Source organism: Pseudophryne corroboree, chromosome 1, assembly GCF_028390025.1.
Source record: "Pseudophryne corroboree isolate aPseCor3 chromosome 1, aPseCor3.hap2, whole genome shotgun sequence".
Classification (NCBI taxonomy): domain Eukaryota; kingdom Metazoa; phylum Chordata; class Amphibia; order Anura; family Myobatrachidae; genus Pseudophryne; species Pseudophryne corroboree.
The window spans coordinates 421,419,653-421,441,804 of NC_086444.1; the positions used below are offsets into that span (position 1 = coordinate 421,419,653).

At 47.1% G+C, this 22,152-nt stretch overlaps 1 protein-coding gene across 7 annotated transcripts in view; it reads left to right on the top strand.

The window, feature by feature from the left end:
• Positions 1-22,152, top strand: part of CCDC157 (coiled-coil domain containing 157) — a 197,441-nt gene that overhangs the window by 25,719 nt on the left and 149,570 nt on the right. For all 7 annotated transcript variants that reach the window (XR_010171259.1, XR_010171256.1, XR_010171253.1 and 4 more), the window contains exons 2-5: positions 1,257-1,508; positions 7,886-8,048; positions 8,992-9,598; positions 9,686-9,763. Coding sequence is in view for 2 of the 7 variants with exons in the window: in XM_063913383.1 (XP_063769453.1) it covers positions 1,261-1,508; positions 7,886-8,048; positions 8,992-9,598; positions 9,686-9,763 (1,096 nt within the window). In the remaining 5 variants the exon portion in view is untranslated. The remainder of the gene's footprint in view (positions 1-1,256; positions 1,509-7,885; positions 8,049-8,991; positions 9,599-9,685; positions 9,764-22,152) is intronic.

Consider the following 22,152-nt stretch of genomic DNA (forward strand, 5'->3'; position numbering starts at 1 on the left):
TGCGTGCAGGCCACAATGTGCGTTGCTGTCCGGCGAGCGACAGTTTCTACAATGAAAGCAATCACAGGGGCGATCGCAAGAAGATTGACAGGCAGAAGGTGGTCCTGGGTGGCAACTCACCATTTCCTGGGAGTGTCGGAAAAAACTAAGGCGTGTCCACCCATTATGGAGGAGGGTTCCTGACATCACCAGCGGCCCAGATAGTCGCTGCGGCTGAGTAAGTCCTTGGCTGTGCAGAAACGGCACAAACTTTTGTTTGCGCAGCTCTCTGCACAGCTCTTCGCACCCCTGCAATGCGTTTACCCCCTCCCCCTGTAGGCAGCTATTACCTGGTCGCAGTAGTGCAAAAAAACACCTGCGTGCGACCAGGTCTGAATTAGGCCCCTTCTTTTCTTGTTACTTTCTTCTATATTTGCTGTTAACATTTTCTGTCTCCACTTCTACCTGTACTGTAGGTAGGCATACTTTCTTCCGAGGTAAATGTTTTATGGGACGAACAGAAGATGAGAAGGGAAGGGAGCATAAAGGGACTCTGGGGACCATTTACGGCTCCTGTGGTATTGTGATTCACAGCATGTCCTTGGAAATGTCTTTACTAATAAAAGAGACAGTAGGGGTCATTCTGAGTTGATCGCTAGCTGATTTCGGTCGCTGCACAGCGATGAAGCAAAAAAATGGCACTTCTGCGCATGCGTATGCGGTGCAATGCGCACGCGCGTCTTACTGTTACAAAGAACGATGTAGTCTCACACAAGGTCTAGCGAAGCTTTTCAGTCGCACTGCTGGCCGCAGAGTGATTGACAGGAAGAGGGCGTTTCCGGGTGTCAACTGACCATTTTCAGGGAGTGTTCGGAAAAACGCAAGCATGCCAGGAAAAACGCAGGCATGGCTGGGCGAATGCAGGGCGTGTTCGTGACGTCAAAACAGGAACTGAACAGTCTGAAGTGATCGCAAGCGCTGAGTAGGTCTGAAGCTACTCTGAAACTGCACAAATTTTTTTGGTAGCCGCTCTTCGATCCTTTCGTTTGCACGGCTGCTAAAAACTGCTAGCGAGCGAACAACTCAGAATGACCCCCTGTATTTCTATCTTTGCTGCCTCAGCACAAAAAAAAAATATATATATATATATATATATATATATATATATATATATATATATATATATATATATATATATATATATAAAAAATTATTTTTTTTATTTTTTTGAGGATATTGTTTGTTTAATTGGTTTTATCTCATGTTTAAATGTTTAGAAATATGGCGTGCTTACTGGGTGATCGTACCTGCATGGAAAGTCTGAGGAAGGACATCACTGATCTGCAGGGTACTGTGATCGATGTGTTCTCAAGAGTTGGCGCCGTGCGATCACCCTCCTGGAAGTTCCCAGATAAAATATCCTGTGATCTAGACCTGGTACAGTTGCTGGACAGATATGATTATGTGGAGAACGATGCAGATTTCACACAGCTTTCACATATGGTTTTATTGGAGCTTGTAATTGACAGGTATGATACATTTATGTCACTAAAGAATTACCATACAGAGTGCTGAAGTATAGAGTGCCCTACTGCACTGCTTCTATGAATTCTCTGTGCCATCTTGCCACTGTGTACTACTTTGCTCTGGTGACCTTGACATATACAATGCACTTTCTCTATCGTCCTAGTGGATGCTGGGGTTCCTGAAAGGACCATGGGGAATAGCGGCTCCGCAGGAGACAGGGCACAAAAAGTAAAGCTTTAGGATCAGGTGGTGTGCACTGGCTCCTCCCCCTATGACCCTCCTCCAAGCCTCAGTTAGATTTTTGTGCCCGGCCGAGAAGGGTGCAATCTAGGTGGCTCTCCTAAAGAGCTGCTTAGAAAAGTTTAGCTTAGGTTTTTTATTTTACAGTGAGTCCTGCTGGCAACAGGATCACTGCAACGAGGGACTTAGGGGAGAAGAAGTGAACTCACCTGCGTGCAGGATGGATTGGCTTCTTTGGCTACTGGACATTAGCTCCAGAGGGACGATCACAGGTACAGCCTGGATGGTCACCGGAGCCTCGCCGCCGGCCCCCTTGCAGATGCTGAAAAGAGAAGAAGGTCCAGAATCGGCGGCAGAAGACTCCTCAGTCTTCTTAAGGTAGCGCACAGCACTGCAGCTGTGCGCCATTGCTCTCAGCACACTTCACACGGCAGTCACTGAGGGTGCAGGGCGCTGGGAGGGGGGCGCCCTGGGAGGCAATGTAAACCTATTTTTTGGCAAAAAATACCTCACATATAGCCTCCGGGGGCTATATGGAGATATTTAACCCCTGCCAGAATCAGTTGAAGAGCGGGAGACGAGCCCGCCGAAAAAAGGGCGGGGCCTATCTCCTCAGCACACAGCGCCATTTTCCCTCACAGAAAGGCTGGAGGGAAGGCTCCCAGGCTCTCCCCTGCACTGCACTACAGAAACAGGGTTAAAACAGAGAGGGGGGGCACTAATTTGGCGTTAGAAATATATAAAAAGATGCTATAAGGGAAAACACTTATATAAGGTTGTCCCTATATAATTATAGCGTTTTTTGGTGTGTGCTGGCAAACTCTCCCTCTGTCTCTCCAAAGGGCTAGTGGGTCCTGTCCTCTATCAGAGCATTCCCTGTGTGTGTGCTGTGTGTCGGTACGTGTGTGTCGACATGTATGAGGACGATGTTGGTGAGGAGGCGGAGCAATTGCCTGTAATGGTGATGTCACTCTCTAGGGAGTCGACACCGGAATGGATGGCTTATTTAGGGAATTACGTGATAATGTCAACACGCTGCAAGGTCGGTTGACGACATGAGACGGCCGACAAACAATTAGTACCGGTCCAGACGTCTCAAAAACACCGTCAGGGGTTTTTAAAACGCCCGTTTACCTTAGTCGGTCGACACAGACACAGACACGGACACTGAATCCAGTGTCGACGGTGAATAAACAAACGTATTCCTTATTAGGGCCACACGTTAAGGGCAATGAAGGAGGTGTTACATATTTCTGATACTACAAGTACCACAAAAGAGGGTATTATGTGGGATGTGAAAAAACTACCTGTAGTTTTTCCTGAATCAGATAAATTAAATGAAGTGTGTGATGATGCGTGGGTTCCCCCCGATAGAAAATTATTGGCGGTATACCCTTTCCCGCCAGAAGTTAGGGCGCGTTGGGAAACACCCCTTAGGGTGGATAAGGCGCTCACACGCTTATCAAAACAAGTGGCGGTACCGTCTATAGATAGGGCCGTCCTCAAGGAGCCAGCTGACAGGAGGCTGGAAAATATCATATAAAAGTATATACACACATACTGGTGTTATACTGCGACCAGCGATCGCCTCAGCCTGGATGTGCAGAGCTGGGGTGGCTTGGTCGGATTCCCTGACTAAAAATATTGATACCCTTGACAGGGACAATATTTTATTGACTATAGAGCATTTAAAGGATGCATTTCTATATATGCGAGATGCACAGAGGGATATTTGCACTCTGGCATCAAGAGTAAGTGCGATGTCCATATCTGCCAGAAGATGTTTATGGACACGACAGTGGTCAGGTGATGCAGATTCCAAACGGCACAAAGGTGTATTGCCGTATAAAGGAAGAGGAGTTATTTGGGGTCGGTCCATCGGACCTGGTGGCCAGGGCAACTGCTGGAAAATCCACCGTTTTTACCGTAAGTCACATCTCTGCAGAAAAAGACACCGTCTTTTCAGCCTCAGTCCTTTCGTCCCTATAAGAGTCATATTTGCCCAGGGATAGAGGAAAGGGAAGAAGACTGCAGCAGGCAGCCCATTCCCAGGAACAGAAGCCTTCCACCGCTTCTGCCAAGCTCTCAGCATGACGCTGGGACCGTACAGGACCCCTGGATCCTACAAGTAGTATCCCAGGGGTACAGATTGGAATGTCGAAACGTTTCCCCCTCGCAGGCTCCTGAAGTCTGCTTTACCAAGGTATCCCTCCGACAAGGAGGCAGTATGGGAAAAAATTCACAAGCTGTATTCCCAGCAGGTGATAATCAAATTACCCCTCCTACAACAAGGAAAGGGGTATTATTCCACACTATATTGTGGTACTGAAGCCAGAAGGCTAGGTGAGACCTATTCTAAATCTAAAAAAATTTGAACACTTACAAAGGTTCAAATCAAGATGGAGTCACTCAGAGCAGTGATAACGAACCAGGAAGAAGGGGACTATATAGTGTCCCGGGACATCAGGGATGCTTACCTCCATGTCCCAAATTTGCCCTTCTCACTAAGGGTACCTCAGGTTCGTGGTATAGAACTGTCACTGTCAGTTTCAGACGCTGCCGTTTGGATTGTCCACGGCACCCCGGGTCTTTACCAAGGTAATGGCCGAAATGATGATTCTTCTTCGAAGAAAAGGCGTCTTCATTACCCCTTACTTGGACGATCTCCTGATAAGGGCAAAGTCCAGGGAACAGTTGGAGGTCGGAGTAGCACTATCTCGGATACTGCTACAACAGCACGGATGGATTCTAAATATTCCAAAATCGCAGCTGATCCTGACGACACGTCTGCTGTGCCTAGGGATGATTCTGGACACAGTCCAGAAAAAGGTGTTTCTCCCGGATGAGAAAGCCAGGGAGTTATCCGAGCTAGTCAAGAACCTCCTAAAACCAGGAAAAGTGTCAGTGCATCATTGCACAAGGGTCCTGGTAAAAATGGTGGCTTCCTACGAAGCAATTCCATTCGGCAGATTTCACGCAAGAACTTTTCAGTGGGATCTGCTGGACAAATGGTCCGGATCGCATCTTCAGATGCATCAGCGGATAACCCTATATCCAAGGACAAGGGTGTCTCTCCTGTGGTGGTTACAGAGTGCTCATCTTCTAGAGGGCCGCAGATTCGGCATTCAGGATTGGATGCTGGTGACCACGGAGGCCAGCCCGAGAGGCTGGGGAGCAGTCACACAAGGAAAAAATTTCCAGGGAGTGTGATCAAGTCTGGAGACTTTTCTCCACATAAATATACTGGAGCTAAGGGTAAATTTATAATGCTCTAAGCTTAGCAAGACCTCTGCTTCAAGGTCAGCCGGTATTGATCCAGTGGGAAAAACATCACGGCAGTCGCCCACGTAAACAGACAGGGCGGCACAAGAAGCAGGAGGGCAATGGCAAAAACTGCAAGGACTTTTCGCTGGGCGGAAAATCATGTGATAGCACTGTCAGCAGTGTTTCATTCCGGGAGTGGAAACTGGGAAGCAGACTTCCTCAGCAGGCACGACCTCCACCCGGGAGAGTGGAAACTTCATCGGGAAGTTTTTCCACATGATGGTGAACCGTTGGGAAATACCAAAGGTGGACATGATGGCGTCCCGTCTGAACAAAAAACGGGACAGGTATTGCGCCAGGTCAAGAGACCCTCAGGCAATAGCTGTGGACGTTCTGGTAACACCGTGGGTGTACCAGTCGGTGTATGTGTTCCCTCCTCTGCTTCTCATACCTAAGGTACTGAGAATTATAAGACGTAGAGGAGTAAGAACTATACTCATGGCTCCGGATTGGCCAAGAAGGACTTGGTACCCGGAACTTCAAGAGATGCTCACAGAGGACTTATGGCCTCTGCCGCTAAGAAGGGACTTGCTTCAGCAAGTACCATGTCTGTTCCAAGACTTACCGCAGCTGCGTTTGACGGCATGGCGGTGGAACGCCGGATCCTAAGGGAAAAAGGCATTCCGGAAGAGGTCATTCCTACCCTGGTCAAAGCCAGGAAGGAGGTGACCGCACAACATTATCACCACATGTGGCGAAAATATGTTGCGTGGTGTGAGGCCAGGAAGGCCCCACGAAGAAATTTCAACTCGGTCGTTTCCTGCATTTCCTGCAAACAGGAGTGTCTATGGGCCTCAAATTGGGGCCCATTAAGGTTCAAATTTCGGCCCTGTCGATTTTCTTCCAGAAAGAATTGGCTTCAGTTCCTGAAGTCCAGAAGTTTGTCAAGGGAGTATTGCATATACAACCCCCTTTTGTGCCTCCAGTGGCACTGTGGGATCTCAACGTAGTTCTGGGATTCCTCAAATCACATTGGTTTAAAACCAGTCAAATCTGTGGATTTGAAGCATCTCACATGAAAAGTGACCATGCTCTTGGCCCTGGCCTGGGCCAGGCGAGTGTCAAATTGGTGGGTTTTTTCTCAAAAAAGCCCATATCTGTTTGTCCATTCGGACAGGGCAGAGCTGCGGACTCGTCCCCAGTTCTCTCCCTAAGGTGGTGTCAGTGTTTCACCTGAACCAGCTTATTGTGGTGCCTTGCGCCTACTAGGGACTTGGAGGACTCCAAGTTGCTGGATGTTGTCAGGGCCCTGAAAGTATAGGTTCCAGGACGGCTGGAGTCAAGAAAACTGACTTGCTGTTATCCTGTATGCACCCAACAAACTGGGTGCTCTTGCTTCTAAGCAGACTATTGCTAGTTGGATGTGTAATACAATTCAGCTTGCACATTCTGTGGCAGGCCTGCCACAGCCAAAATATGTAAATGCCCATTCCACAAGGAAGGTGGGCTCATCTTGGGCGGCTGCCCGAGGGGTCTCGGCTTTACAACTTTGCCGAGCGGCTATTTAGTCAGGGGCAAACACGTTTGTAAAATCCTACAAATTTGATACCCTGGCTAAGGAGGACCTGGAGTTCTCTCATTCGGTGCTGCAGAGTCATCCGCACTCTCCCGCCCGTTTGGGAGCTTTGGTATAATCCCCATGGTCCTTTCAGGAACCCCAGCATCCACTAGGACGATAGAGAAAATAAGAATTTACTTACCGATAATTCTATTTCTCGGAGTCCGTAGTGGATGCTGGGCGCCCATCCCAAGTGCGGATTATCTGCATTACTTGTACATAGTTACAAAAATCGGGTTATTATTGTTGTGAGCCATCTTTTCAGAGGCTCCGCTGTTATCATACTGTTAACTGGGTTCAGATCACAGGTTGTACAGTGTGATTGGTGTGGCTGGTATGAGTCTTACCCGGGATTCAAAATCCTTCCTTATTGTGTACGCTCGTCCGGGCACAGTATCCTAACTGAGGCTTGGAGGAGGGTCATAGGGGGAGGAGCCAGTGCACACCACCTGATCCTAAAGCTTTACTTTTTGTGCCCTGTCTCCTGCGGAGCCGCTATTCCCCATGGTCCTTTCAGGAACCCCAGCATCCACTACGGACTCCGAGAAATAGAATTATCGGTAAGTAAATTCTTATTTTTTTTCACGTTGTCATTATGGGGTATTGTGTGTAGAATTTTGAGGACAGAAAATTAATTTATTCTATTTTGGAATAAGGCTCTAACACAACAGAATGTGGAAAAAGTGAAGCGCTGTGAATACTTTCCGCACTGTATATACATCATACCTCCCAACTGTCCCGATTTTCGCGGGACAGTCCCGTTTTTGGGGGACTGTCCCGTTGTCCCACCCGCGGGCCGCAGTGTCCCGCGGTGGGGGGGGGCAGTTGGGAGACTCCGTCTCTCGCTGCTCTGCTTAGCGGAGCAGCGGTGAATAGACGCTGTGCGCATGCGCACAGCGTCTATTCAGTGCAGACAGAGGGAGAGGAGGCATGCCAGCGGCTCACAGAGCGCTGGGCATGCCCCCTCAGTGACGAAAACGGGGCGTGGCTCGCGAGTCCTCCCGCGAAGCCACGCCCCCTTTTCCATAGACCACGCCCCTTTTTCGGGAGTGCGCGCGGCTTCGACGCGCGTGTGTCCCTCTTCAGGTAGGGTAAAAGTTGGGAGGTATGTATACATTCAGTGTCTGTGAATCTGTCCAGGATGCAACCGGTATGGGTTTTCAGACGAACATTATTATTTTTTATTATTATTATTGTTATTAGCCAGTTTATTTTTGTGTAATTAATCATATTTGGTATTTGCTCTTTTATGTTCAGGTTGCTTCTACTTCTCCAAAGTTTCGATGCTTACACTGAATTGATCAGCAGTGATGGTCGTTTCACCCCAACTCGCGGTCCTGGACCCTCTATGTCGGTTGGGCTAACGGTTCGGAAATATTGGAGCAGCATGATGAAGTTAGGAACAATTTATCAACAGGCAGTGAGTAAAACCACCTTCTGCGGATTTTTTTTTACTTAAGTAGATCCAGTCTACTTTCCTGTATCCTATCAGACAAAATAGTGGGTATGAATATGTAATCACATACAAGTATAGTAAAGAAGGGTATTTGCTGTATCTGTCTACAGATAGAGTACCATTACTGTATGCTGGGTTAGATTTGTTTCCTACAATCTGTATAGTTGCCAAAAAGAATGACATGCATAGAAATAGCTTTGTTGAAATTTGTTTATACAGGTTGAGTATACCATATCCAAATATTCCGAAATACGGAATATTCCGAAATACGGACTTTTTTGAATGAGAGTGAGATAGTGAAACCTTTGTTTTTTGATGACTCAATGTACACAAACTTTGTTTAATACACAAAGTTATAAAAAATATTGGCTAAAATTGCCTGCAGGCTGTGTGTATAAGGTGTATATGTAACATAAATGCATTCTGTGCTTAGATTTAGGTCCCATCACCATGATATTTCATTATGGTATGCAATTATTCCAAAATACGGAAAAATCCGATATCCAAAATACCTCTGGTCCCAAGCATTTTGGATAAGGGATACTCAACCGGGTGGTCTTCTGTATACCGGCGGTCGGGCTCCCGGCGCTCAGTATACCGGCGCCGGGAGCCCGACCGCCGGCATACCGACACTTATTTTCCCTCGTGGGGTTCCACGACCCCCATAGAGGGAGAATAAAATAGTGTGGCGCGCGTAGCGCGCCACCGTGCCCGTAGCGCGGCGAGCGCAGCGAGCCCGCAAGGGGCTCATTTGCGCTCGCCACACTGTCGGTCAGCCGGCGGTCGGGCTCCCGGCGCCGGTATGCTGGGCGCCGGGAGCCCGACCGCCGGCCAGCCGTAGTGAACCCACTCAACCTGTATATAGATTGCTTTACATATGCCTTTTACAATTCCATTTTATCTATAGCGATCATCAACCAGTGATAACACAAGTGTGACTAAACACAAAGGGACTGCAAACGAGTCTTCCCATTTATGTTCCGAGAGCTACCGCCTTGACTGCACCCCGCAGGAAATGTCTCTTTCCATTGCAAAGGACACTCGCACTGTAGGCTCCCAAACATTAGAGTCTGCTCTTGTACCCTGTGATGCATGTGCCATTGCTCAAAGTAGCTTAAAAGAAGTTAGTGGTGCCATCGTTAGTGTGTGTAGCAGTCAGAACCTGCCCTCCTCTCTCACAAAAATTCAAGAAGTTTTGCCAGCTGTTGGAATCTTGTCACCAAGTGAAATGCGATACTGGGCCAGTGAAGAGAGCAAGGACCTAGCTCGCATTAGTAAGCATCTGTCAGAGCTTACACAGGTCATCCAACCTCTGAGGAGTAAGCTGGAAGCTGCAAAGCTTGAGAATGAGAGACTGCAACATAACATGGAAAGCTGTAAGAGCCAGTTGCAGGCACAGAGAGAAGAGCTACAGAAACAGGCAAAGGATAATGAAAGGAGGATACAAGAAAAGGGGCAGCAGAACCAGGATGTGGTGGACAAGCTGGAACGGGACAAAGAGGAACTGAAGAAAGGTAATGGTTGTTTAAGCAGTCTCTGAGCACACTTAGACCATTGTATGTAGGCATATGTTCTGCTAATTACCTATGTTCTTTATTTAGGGTCTGCATTCCTAGAGGAAAGAGTTTCCATTCTGAAAGAGGAGCTCAAAACACAACACTGTACAATCCGAGATCTGGGTAAGGACCAATGGAAATTGCATAAGACAATAGTAGTGTAGTATGTTTACCTGTTCAGAGTAACTCTGCAAAATCTCTGCATGTGTGAAATTGGGGTAAAGATAATGAGGAAAGTTAAATTCCTGGCAATGGCCACATAGTGCCTCTGGAGCAGTCATTGGGCCTAATTCAAATGTCCCGTCCCCATCTCCCACCCACGATCACGCCCGCTGGCAGCTTTTCTAATGTTGCTGCTGACAGGCGCAACAACTTAATTTCAGCTCGCTACTCCCGAGAGCCCAAACAAGGTCTTTTACGCTTGCGCAATAAGTGGGGCCATTTGAATATCACCTTGCGATCTCCCATTACTTTAGACGGGAGATCGGGAGTGTGATAACATTTTAATTTTCCCTAATTGAGCGCACTATGTAACCATCCATCTGATTTTCCATCACACCCCAAATAGTTGCACAGGAAATTCAGAAGAGATTGTCTACCGCATTCAGCTGTAATGTGCACAACCGGTGATGATGTCTAGCAGCAAAGAGCTGAGAGCTGAACCAGCCCCAATGTCTTTGCACAGAATAGACCTTTTCTCTGACGTCCTAAGTGGATGCTGGGGACTCCGTCAGGACCATGGGGAATAGCGGCTCCGCAGGAGACAGGGCACAAAAGTAAAAGCTTTAGGATCAGGTGGTGTGCACTGGCTCCTCCCCCTATGACCCTCCTCCAAGCCTCAGTTAGGTTTTTGTGCCCGGCCGAGAAGGGTGCAATCTAGGTGGCTCTCCTAAAGAGCTGCTTAGAGTAAAAGTTTTGTTAGGTTCTTTATTTTCAGTGAGTCCTGCTGGCAACAGGCTCACTGCAACGAGGGACTTAGGGGAGATGAAGTGAACTCACCTGCGTGCAGGATGGATTGGCTTCTTAGGCTACTGGACACTAGCTCCAGAGGGACGATCACAGGTACAGCCTGGATGGGTCACCGGAGCCGCGCCGCCGACCCCCTTGCAGATGCTGAAGAGAGAAGAGGTCCAGAAATCGGCGGCTGAAGACTTCTCAGTCTTCATGAGGTAGCGCACAGCACTGCAGCTGTGCGCCATTGCTCTCAGCACACTTCACACCAACGGTCACTGAGGGTGCAGGGCGCTTGGGGGGGCGCCCTGGGCAGCAATGAAAGTACCTATGCTGGCTAAAAATACATCACATATAGCCCCTGGGGCTATATGGATGTATTTAACCCCTGCCAGGTTGTCAGAAAAACGGGAGAAGAAGCCCGCCGAAAAGGGGGCGGGGCCTATTCTCCTCAGCACACAGCGCCATTTTCCTACACAGCTCCGCTGCTAGGAAGGCTCCCAGGCTCTCCCCTGCACTGCACTACAGAAACAGGGTTAAAACAGAGAGGGGGGGCACTTATTTGGCGATATTATTATATATTAAGATGCTATAAGGGAAAACACTTATATAAGGTTGTCCCTGTATAATATAGCGTTTTGGTGTGTGCTGGCAAACTCTCCCTCTGTCTCCCCAAAGGGCTAGTGGGGTCCTGTCCTCTATCAGAGCATTCCCTGTGTGTGTGCTGTGTGTCGGTACGTGTGTGTCGACATGTATGAGGACGATGTTGGTGAGGAGGCGGAGCAATTGCCTGTAATGGTGATGTCACTCTCTAGGGAGTCGACACCGGAATGGATGGCTTATTTAGGGAATTACGTGATAATGTCAACACGCTGCAAGGTCGGTTGACGACATGAGACGGCCGGCAAACCAATTAGTACCTGTGCAGGCGTCTCAAACACCGTCAGGGGCTTCAAAACGCCCATTTACCTCAGTCGGTCGACACAGACACAGACAGGGACACTGACTCCAGTGTCGACGGTGAAGAAACAAACGTATTTTCCATTTGGGCCACACGTTACATGTTAAGGGCAATGAAGGAGGTGTTACATATTTCTCTGACGTCCTAGTGGATGCTGGGACTCCGTAAGGACCATGGGGAATAGCGGCTCCGCAGGAGACAGGGCACAAGAATAAAAGCTTTAGGATCAGGTGGTGTGCACTGGCTCCTCCCCCTATGACCCTCCTCCAAGCCTCAGTTAGATTTTTGTGCCCGAACGAGAAGGGTGCAGGCTAGGTGGCTCTCCTGAGCTGCTTAGAATAAAAGTATATTTTAGGTTTTTTATTTTCAGTGAGTCCTGCGGGCAACAGGCTCACTGCATCGTGGGACTAAGGGGAGAAGAAACGGACTCACCTGCGTGCAGAGTGGATCGGGTTTCTTAGGCTACTGGACATTAGCTCCAGAGGGACGATCACAGGTTCAGCCTGGATGGGTCCCGGAGCCGCGCCGCCGGCCCCCTTACAGAGCCAGAAGAGCGAAGAGGTCCGGTGAAATCGGCGGCAGAAGACGTTCCTGTCTTCAGACTAAGGTAGCGCACAGCACCGCAGCTGTGCGCCATTGCTCTCAGCACACTTCACACTCCGGTCACTGAGGGTGCAGGGTGCTGGGGGGGAGCGCCCTGAGACGCAATATAACATGATATACCTTAGATTGGCTAAAGAATACATCACATATAGCTCTGGGGCTATATGGATGTATTTTAACCCCTGCCATTTTTTACAGAAAAAGCGGGAGATAAGGACGTCGTGAAGGGGCGGAGCCTATCTCCTCAGCACACAAGCGCCATTTTCCCTCACAGCTCCGCTGGAAGGACGGCTCCCTGACTCTCCCCTGCAGACTTGCTACTGAATCAGGGTAAAAAAGAGAAAGGGGGGCACTATTGGCAGCTAAAAACTATATAAACAGCAGCTATAAGGGAATAACACTTATATAAGGTTATCCCTGTATATATATATATATATAGCGCTTGGTGTGTGCTGGCAGACTCTCCCTCTGTCTCTCCAAAGGGCTTGTGGGGTCCTGTCCTCTATCAGAGCATTCCCGGTGTGTGTGCTGTGTGTCGGTACGTGTGTGTCGACATGTATGAGGAGGAAAATGATGTGGAGGCGGAGCAATTGCCTGGGTTAGTGATGTCACCCCCTAGGGAGTCGACACCTGACTGGATGATCGTATTTAAAGAATTAAGTGATGTCAGCACTTTGCAAAGAACGGTTGATGACATGAGACAGCCGGCAAATCAATTAGTGCCTGTCCAGGCGTCTCAGACACCGTCAGGGGCCCTAAAACGCCCGTTACCTCAGTGGGTCGACACAGATCCAGACACAGATACTGAGTCTAGTGTCGACGGTGAGGAGACAAACGTAATGTCCAGTAGGGCCACACGTTACATGATCACGGCAATGAAGGAAGCATTGAACATTTCTGACACTACAAGTACCACAAAGAAGGGTATTATGTGGGTTGTGAAAAAACTACCAATAGTTTTCCCTGAGTCAGATGAGTTAAATGAGGTGTGTGATAAAGCGTGGGTTTCCCCCGACAAAAAACTGCTAATTTCTAAAAAATTATTGGCACTATATCCTTTCCCGTTAGAGGTTAGGACACGTTGGGAAACACCCCCTAGGGTAGATAAGGCGCTCACACGTTTATCTAAACAAGTAGCGTTACCGTCTCCTGATACGGCCACCCTCAAAGAACCAGCAGATAGAAGGCTGGAAAATATTCTTAAAAGTATATACACACATACTGGTGTTATACTGCGACCAGCAATCGCTTCAGCCTGGATGTGCAGTGCTGGCGTCGCGTGGTCGGATTCCCTGACTGAAAATATTGATACCCTGGATAGGGACAATATACTGTTAACTATAGAGCATTTGAAGGATGCATTACTATATATGCGTGATGCACAGAGGGATATTTGCACCCTGGCATCAAGAGTAAGTGCTATGTCCATTTCTGCCAGAAGAGCGTTATGGACGCGACAGTGGTCAGGCGATGCGGATTCCAAACGACATATGGAAGTATTGCCGTATAAAGGGGAGGAGTTATTTGGGGCTGGTCTATCGGACCTGGTGGCCACGGCAACGGCTGGAAAATCCACCTTTTTACCCCAGGTCACTTCACATCAGCAGAAAAAGACACCGTCTTTTCAAACTCAGTCCTTTCGTTCCCATAAGTACAAGCGAGCTAAAGGCCATTCCTTTCTGCCCCGGGGCTGAGGAAGGGGAAAAAGACTGCACCATGCAGCCGCTTCCCAGGAGCAGAAGCCTTCCCCTGCTTCTGCCAAGTCTTCAGCATGACGCTGGGGCTTTACAAGCAGACTCAGACATGGTGGGGGCCAGTCTCAAGAATTTCAACGCGCAGTGGGCTCACTCGCAAGTGGACCCCTGGATTCTACAGGTGGTATCGCAGGGGTACAAACTGGAATTCGAGGCGTTTCCCCCTTGCCGGTTCCTGAAGTCTGCTCTACCAAAGTCTCCCTCCGACAGGGAGGCAGTTTTGGAAGCCATTCACAAGCTGTATTCCCAGCAGGTGATAATCAAGGTACCCCTCCTACAACAGGGAAAGGGGTATTATTCCACGCTGTTTGTGGTACCGAAGCCGGACGGCTCGGTGAGACCAATTTTAAATCTAAAATCCCTGAACACTTACATAAAGAGGTTCAAATTCAAGATGGAATCACTCAGAGCGGTGATAGCAAACCTGGAAGAAGGGGACTATATGGTGTCTCTGGACATCAAGGATGGTTATCTCCACGTCCCAATCTACCCGTCTCACCAAGGGTACCTCAGGTTTGTAGTACAAAACTGTCATTATCAGTTTCAGACGCTGCCGTTTGGGTTGTCCACGGCACCTCGGGTCTTTACCAAGGTAATGGCCGAAATGATGATTCTTCTTCGAAGAAAAGGCATCTTAATTATCCCTTACTTGGACGATCTCCTGATAAGGGCAAGGTCCAGGGAACAGTTAGAAGTCGGAGTAGCACTATCTCAGGTAGTGTTACGTCAGCACGGGTGGATCCTAAATATTCCAAAATCGCAGCTGATTCCAACGACACGTCTACTGTTCCTAGGAATGATTCTGGACACAATCCAGAAAAAGGTGTTTCTCCCGGAGGAGAAGGCCAGGGAGTTATCCGAGCTAGTCAGGAACCTCCTAAAACCAGGCCAGGTGTCAGTGCATCAGTGCACGAGGGTCCTGGGAAAAATGGTGGCTTCTTACGAAGCGATTCCATTCGGAAGATTCCATGCAAGAATGCAGAGTGCTCATCTACCAGAGGGCCGCAGATTTGGCATTCAGGATTGGGTCCTGGTGACCACGGACGCCAGCCTGAGAGGCTGGGGGGCAGTCACACAGGGAAAAAATTTCCAGGGCTTGTGGTCAAGCATGGAAACATCTCTTCATATAAACATTCTGGAACTAAGGGCCATTTACAATGCCCTAAGTCAAGCGAAACCCCTGCTTCAGGGTCAGGCGGTATTGATCCAATCGGACAACATCACGTCAGTCGCCCACGTAAACAGACAGGGCGGCACGAGAAGCAGGAGGGCAATGGCAGAAGCTGCAAGGATTCTTCGCTGGGCGGAAAATCATGTGATAGCTCTGTCAGCAGTGTTCATTCCGGGAGTGGACAACTGGGAAGCAGACTTCCTCAGCAGACACGACCTTCACCCGGGAGAGTGGGGACTTCACCCAGAAGTCTTCCACCTGATTGTAAACCGTTGGGAAAAACCAAAGGTGGACATGATGGCGTCACGTCTAAACAAAAAACTAGACAGATATTGCGCCAGGTCAAGGGACCCTCAGGCAATAGCGGTGGACGCTCTGGTGACACCGTGGGTGTACCAGTCAGTGTATGTGTTCCCTCCTCTGCCTCTCATACCAAAAGTACTGAGAATCATAAGAAGGAGAGGAGTAAGAACGATACTCGTGGTTCCGGATTGGCCAAGAAGGACTTGGTACCCGGAACTTCAAGAGATGCTCACGGAAGACCCGTGGCCTCTACCTCTAAACATAGAAACATAGAAACATAGAATTTGTCGGCAGATAAGAACCACTTGGCCCATCTAGTCTGCCCCTTTTTTTTTTTTTATATATTATTTTTTTTTATCACTAACCTTATTTGATCCTTATTTCTTTGTAAGGATATCCTTATGTCTATCCCATGCATGTTTAAATTGCTCTACTGTCTTAGCCTCTACCACCTCTGATGGGAGGCTATTCCACTTGTCCACTACCCTTTCTGTGAAATAATTTTTCCGCAAATTTCCCCTGAACCTCCCCCCCTCCAGTCTCAGTGCATGTCCTCGTGTCCTATTGCTTCTCTTCATTTGGAGAATGTTTCCCTCCTGGACTTTGTTAAAACCCTTCATATATTTGAAAGTTTCTATCATGTCGCCCCTTTCTCTTCTCTGCTCCAAACTATACATATTGAGATTTCTTAGTCTTTCTGGGTATGTTTTGTGATGTAGGCCATGCACCATTTTAGTTGCCCTCCTTTGTACAGTTTCTAATGTATTAATATCCTTTTGAAGATATGGCCTCCAGAACTGAATACAGTATTCTAGATGAGGCCGTACCAATGACCTATACAGTGGCATTATTACTTCTTTCTTTCTGCTGCTGATTCCTCTCCCAATGCAGCCAAGCATCTGACTAGCCTTCCTCATTGCCTTGTTACATTGCTTACCTGCCTTTAAGTCATCTGAAATAGTGACTCCTAGATCCCTTTCCTCCTCAGTAGTTTCCAGTATAGTGCCATTAATACTGTATTTAGCTTTAGGATTTTTGAGACCCAAGTGCATGATTTTGCATTTTTTGGCATTAAACTGTAATTGCCAGACTCTTGACCATTCCTCTAGTCTACCTAGATCCTCAATCATTTGTTTTACCCCACCTGGTGTGTCTACCCTGTTGCATACCTTTGTGTCATCTGCAAAAAGGCATACTTTCCCTTTAATCCCATTTGCAATGTCACCAATAAAGATATTGAAAAGCACTGGTCCAAGTACAGATCCCTGGGGTACTCCACTGGTAACATTTCCCTCCTGTGAATGCACTCCATTTACCACAACTCTCTGTTTTCTATCCTTCAACCAAGATCTTATCCATTCAATAATCCTAATATCCAATCCCAAACTTTCAAGTTTATTTAGCAGTCTGCGATGTGGAACTGTGTCAAAAGCCTTACTAAAGTCAAGATAAGCTATATCCATGGCTCCACCTTTATCCATCACTTTAGTCACACAATCAAAAAAGTCAATAAGATTTGTTTGACATGATCTTCCCCCAGTGAATCCATGCTGTTTGGGATCCAGTAAATTGCCGGATTTGAGATGATCTACAACTCTTTCTTTTAAGAGTGTTTCCATCAATTTCCCTACTACTGATGTAAGACTCACTGGTCTGTAGTTGTTTGCCTCTTCCTTGCTTCCACTTTTGTGCAGTGGGACTACGTTTGCTCTTTTCCAGTCCCCTGGAATTTCTCCTGTAGCTAATGACTGGTTGAATAATTCTGTCAATGGTGCTACCAGCACCTCTTTAAGTTCTTTTAGTATCCTTGGATGTATCCCATCTGGCCCCATAGATTTGTCCACTTTCAGCTTTGAGAGTTCTGTTAGGACCTTCTCCTCTGTAAATGTACTTGTTTCATTTTCCTGAATATCCCTGCAACTCAACTGTGGCCCCTTCCCCTCTCTTTCAGTAGTAAATACTGAGCAAAAATAATCATTAAGATGATCTGCTATTAAATTGTCTCCCTCAACAAGATTCCCAGTGTCCGTCTTTAGTTTTATAATTCCGCCTTTTGTTTTTCTTTTTTCGCTTATATACCTAAAAAAAGTTTTGCCTCCTTTACCCACTGACTGGGCCATTTTCTCCTCAGCTTGTGCCTTTGCACATCTGATTACCTTCTTTGTCTCCTTCTGTCTAACAAGATATATCTTTTTGTCTTCATTATTTTGTGTCTGCTTATATTTCCTAAAAGCCATCTTTTTTGCTCTCACAATATTTGCTACTTCTTTTGCAAACCACACTGGCTTCCTTTTCCTTGTGTTTTTCCTAACAGTTTTGATACAAAGGTCTGTTGCCTTCAATATTGCACATTTGAATGTTTTCCACCTCTCCTGCACTGTTTCCAAGTTCCTCCACTCTGCCAAAGAATCGCTTACACATTTTCCCATCCCTACAAAATCAGCCTTCCTAAAATCCAACACCTTTGTTTTTGTATGGGACGAGTCAGTCTCTGTCTTAATGCTGAACCATACTGCTTGATGATCACTGGATCCGAGGTTTTCACCCACTTTTACGTCTGATAATCTGTCTCCATTTGTAAGTATTAAGTCTAATATTGCGTCTTTCCGAGTGGGCTCCCTCACCAATTGGTGGAGGGATGCTCCCTGAAGGGAATTTAAAATGTTCCTACTTCTAGTGGAACTAGCAACAGACACCTCCCAGTTTACATCAGGAAGATTAAAGTCTCCCATGATTATTACCTCTCCTTTTAATGCCATTTTAGTTATGTCCTGCAATAGGTTCTTGTCAAGTTCCTCTTCCTGACCTGGTGGCCTGTATATCACGCCAATACGAATAATCAACTTTTCCCCTGTTTCTATGGTCACCCAAAGGGCCTCAGTTTTTTCTTCAATACTTTGTATTAATGTAGTATTTATGGCATTTTTTACATACATTGCTACCCCTCCCCCGATTTTTCCAATTCTGTCCTTCCTAAACAAAGTATATCCCGGTATAGCTATGTCCCAGTCATGATTTTCATTGTACCATGACTCTGTAATTGCCACAATGTCTAGATCATCCCTTGTCATTATTGCAGTTAGTTCTGGGATTTTATTTCCTAAGCTCCTAGCATTTGCACACATAGCTTTTAGAGTTTTGTTTGTGCTTTTTCTGTTCCTAGCTATGTTCTTCTCTCTGCCTATTTTTATTTGGTTTTGTTCTGAATTATCTTCTGTTGCTGTGGATATGCTTCCTATTCCCTTTGCCTGCAGAAACAATACCTCTGTGTTGGGGGAGCAGATTTCTTTATTCCTATTTGGTTCACTGCCCCCCTTTGTTAGTTTAAATAGCTCTTGATGAAGCATCCAAACTGTTCAGTTAGTATTTTCGTTCCCGTTGAAGATGGGTGCAGGCCGTCACTTTTGTATAAGCTCCTATCTTGCCAGATGGTGTGACTATGGCCTATAAATCCAAATCTCTCCTCATTGCACCATGTCCTTAGCCAAACATTGAAGTTTCTGATGCAATGAGTTCTGTCTTCCCCTCTGTGTACTGGCAATACTTCTGAAAAAGATACAGTGGTTGCCACCTGCTTCAGAGCAGTCCCTAACTTCCTAAATTCATCTTTTACAGCAATGAGTTCTGCATTTGCCAGGTCATTTGTCCCTAGGTGGACAATGACATCCACCTCCCCATCTTTTCTTGCTGCCTTCACAATTCTTAGCATGCGCTCTTTATCCCTTGGAGCTGTGGCTCCAGGTAAGCACCTTACTTGTTTCTCTACTTCATTTGCATTTCCCAGATGTATTCCTCTAATAATGGAATCTCCCAAAAGAAGTGCAGTCCTTTTCGGAGATTTAATTTTCCTGTTCCATTTCCTGTTCCTATGGTTGGTAGATGTCCCCATATCCTCCTGTTCTGTAGTGCCTCTATTAGTTGTATCTTCCAGCCCTGCAAGAGTAGCATACGAGTTTTGCAGTGTCACCGCTTGCGGGAGGTGTCTGTGTCCCTCTGGAAACCTCTGCCCTTGAGAGCCCACAGTAGTCCAGGCAGAATGTCTTCTGGTGGCTCTCTGAGGCAGTGGAGGCTTCAAAGACACAGACATCTTACAAATCTCAGCATGCAGTTTTGCTATCTCCTCCTTCAGCAGAGAAAATTGCTCACAGATTGGACAGCAGCTGAGTCTCCACGCTGCCTCTTTCCAAACAAATGCTTTACATCCATTGCACTGCACAAGGCCAAACATTGTATCAGATGTGAATGGTATTTCAAATTTGTGTGTTACTTGGTGTATTTTAAAACTCACCTGTTGCTGTATTCTAACTCACCTGCTGCTGTTACAAACTCACTTAATAAGCCAAGCCTCACTTTATAATGCACGCCTCTCACAAGAGCACAGCTCACAGAGTCTGGTCACTGTTTATATAGTTTCTCCTCAGGTAGCTGTTCTATTCAGCCCCTCCTCCTAATCACTTCACACCTAGATTCAGCCACTCCTCCTCCTAGTTTCTCTTCACACTCTAAGACAGCACAAGTGAAAGCACAGAGACAAACACAGCCAAATTCTCACTCCTTTTTCCCACAATATTACAATCCCTATATGGATAGATAGAGAATACTCACCTGCTGCTGTTACAAACTCACTTAATAAGCCAAGCCTCACTTTATAATGCACGCCTCTCACAAGAGTGAGGGCTTTTATATGACCTGCTCCAACAGGGGCCTTGTCTGTTCCAAGACTTACCGCGGCTGCGTTTGACGGCATGGCGGTTGAACGCCGGATCCTGAAGGAAAAAGGCATTCCAGATGAAGTCATCCCTACCCTGGTCAAAGCCAGGAAGGATGTAACCGCAAAACATTATCACCGCATTTGGCGAAAATATGTTGCGTGGTGTGAGGCCAAGAAGGCCCCTACAGAGGAATTTCAACTGGGTCGTTTCCTCCATTTCCTGCAAACAGGACTGTCTATGGGCCTAAAATTAGGGTCCATTAAGGTTCAAATTTCGGCCCTGTCGATTTTCTTCCAGAAAGAACTGGCTTCAGTACCTGAAGTTCAGACATTTGTAAAAGGGGTACTGCATATACAACCTCCTTTTGTGCCTCCAGTGGCACCTTGGGATCTCAATGTTGTTTTGAGGTTCCTTAAGTCACATTGGTTTGAACCACTCACCACTGTGGACTTAAAATATCTCACATGGAAGGTGACGATGCTGTTAGCCCTGGCTTCAGCCAGGCGTGTGTCAGAATTGGCGGCTTTATCATATAAAAGCCCTTACTTAATTTTTCATTCTGACAGGGCAGAATTGAGGACTCGTCCTCAATTTCTCCCTAAGGTGGTTTCTGCCTTTCACATGAACCAACCTATTGTGGTGCCTGCGGCTACTAGGGACTTGGAGGACTCCAAGTTACTTGACGTTGTCAGGGCCCTGAAAATATATGTTTCCAGGACGGCGGGAGTCAGAAAGTCTGACTCGCTGTTTATCCTGTATGCACCCAACAAGCTGGGTGCTCCTGCTTCTAAGCAGACTATTGCTCGTTGGATTTGTAGTACAATTCAGCTTGCACATTCTGTGAAAGCCCATTCCACAAGGAAAGTGGGCTCATCTTGGGCGGCTGCCCGAGGGGTCTCGGCTTTACAACTTTGCCGAGCAGCTACTTGGTCAGGGGCAAACACGTTTGCTAAATTCTACAAATTTGATACCCTGGCTGAGGAGGACCTGGAGTTCTCTCATTCGGTGCTGCAGAGTCATCCGCACTCTCCCGCCCGTTTGGGAGCTTTGGTATAATCCCCATGGTCCTTACGGAGTCCCAGCATCCACTAGGACGTCAGAGAAAATAAGATTTTACTTACCGATTAAATCTATTTCTCGTAGTCCGTAGTGGATGCTGGGCGCCCATCCCAAGTGCGGATTGTCTGCAATACTTGTACATAGTTATTGTTAACTAAATCGGGTTATTGTTGTTGTGAGCCATCTTTTCAGAGGCTCCTTCGTTGTTATCATACTGTTAACTGGGTTCAGATCACAAGTTGTACGGTGTGATTGGTGTGGCTGGTATGAGTCTTACCCGGGATTCAATATCCTTCCTTATTATGTACGCTCGTCCGGGCACAGTATCCTAACTGAGGCTTGGAGGAGGGTCATAGGGGGAGGAGCCAGTGCACACCACCTGATCCTAAAGCTTTTATTCTTGTGCCCTGTCTCCTGCGGAGCCGCTATTCCCCATGGTCCTTAAGGAGTCCCAGCATCCACTACGGACTACGAGAAATAGATTTATCGGTAAGTAAAATCTTATTTTCTGATACTACAAGTACCACAAAAGAGGGTATTATGTGGGGTGTGAAAAAACTGCCTGTAGTTTTTCCTGAATCAGATAAATTAAATGAAGTGTGTGATGATGCGTGGGTTTCCCCCGATAGAAAATTATTGGCGTTATACCCTTTCCCGCCAGAAGTTAGGGCGCGTTGGGAAACACCCCTTAGGGTGGATAAGGCGCTCACACGCTTATCAAAACAAGTGGCGTTACCGTCTCCAGATACGGCCGCCCTCAAGGAGCCAGCTGATAGGAGGCTGGAAAATATCCTAAAAAGTATATACACACATACTGGTGTTATACTGCGACCAGCGATCGCCTCAGCCTGGATGTGCAGCGCTGGGGTGGCTTGGTCGGATTCCCTGACTGAAAATATTGATACCCTTGACAGGGACAGTATTTTATTGACTATAGAGCATTTAAAGGATGCATTTCTATATATGCGAGATGCACAGAGGGATATTTGCACTCTGGC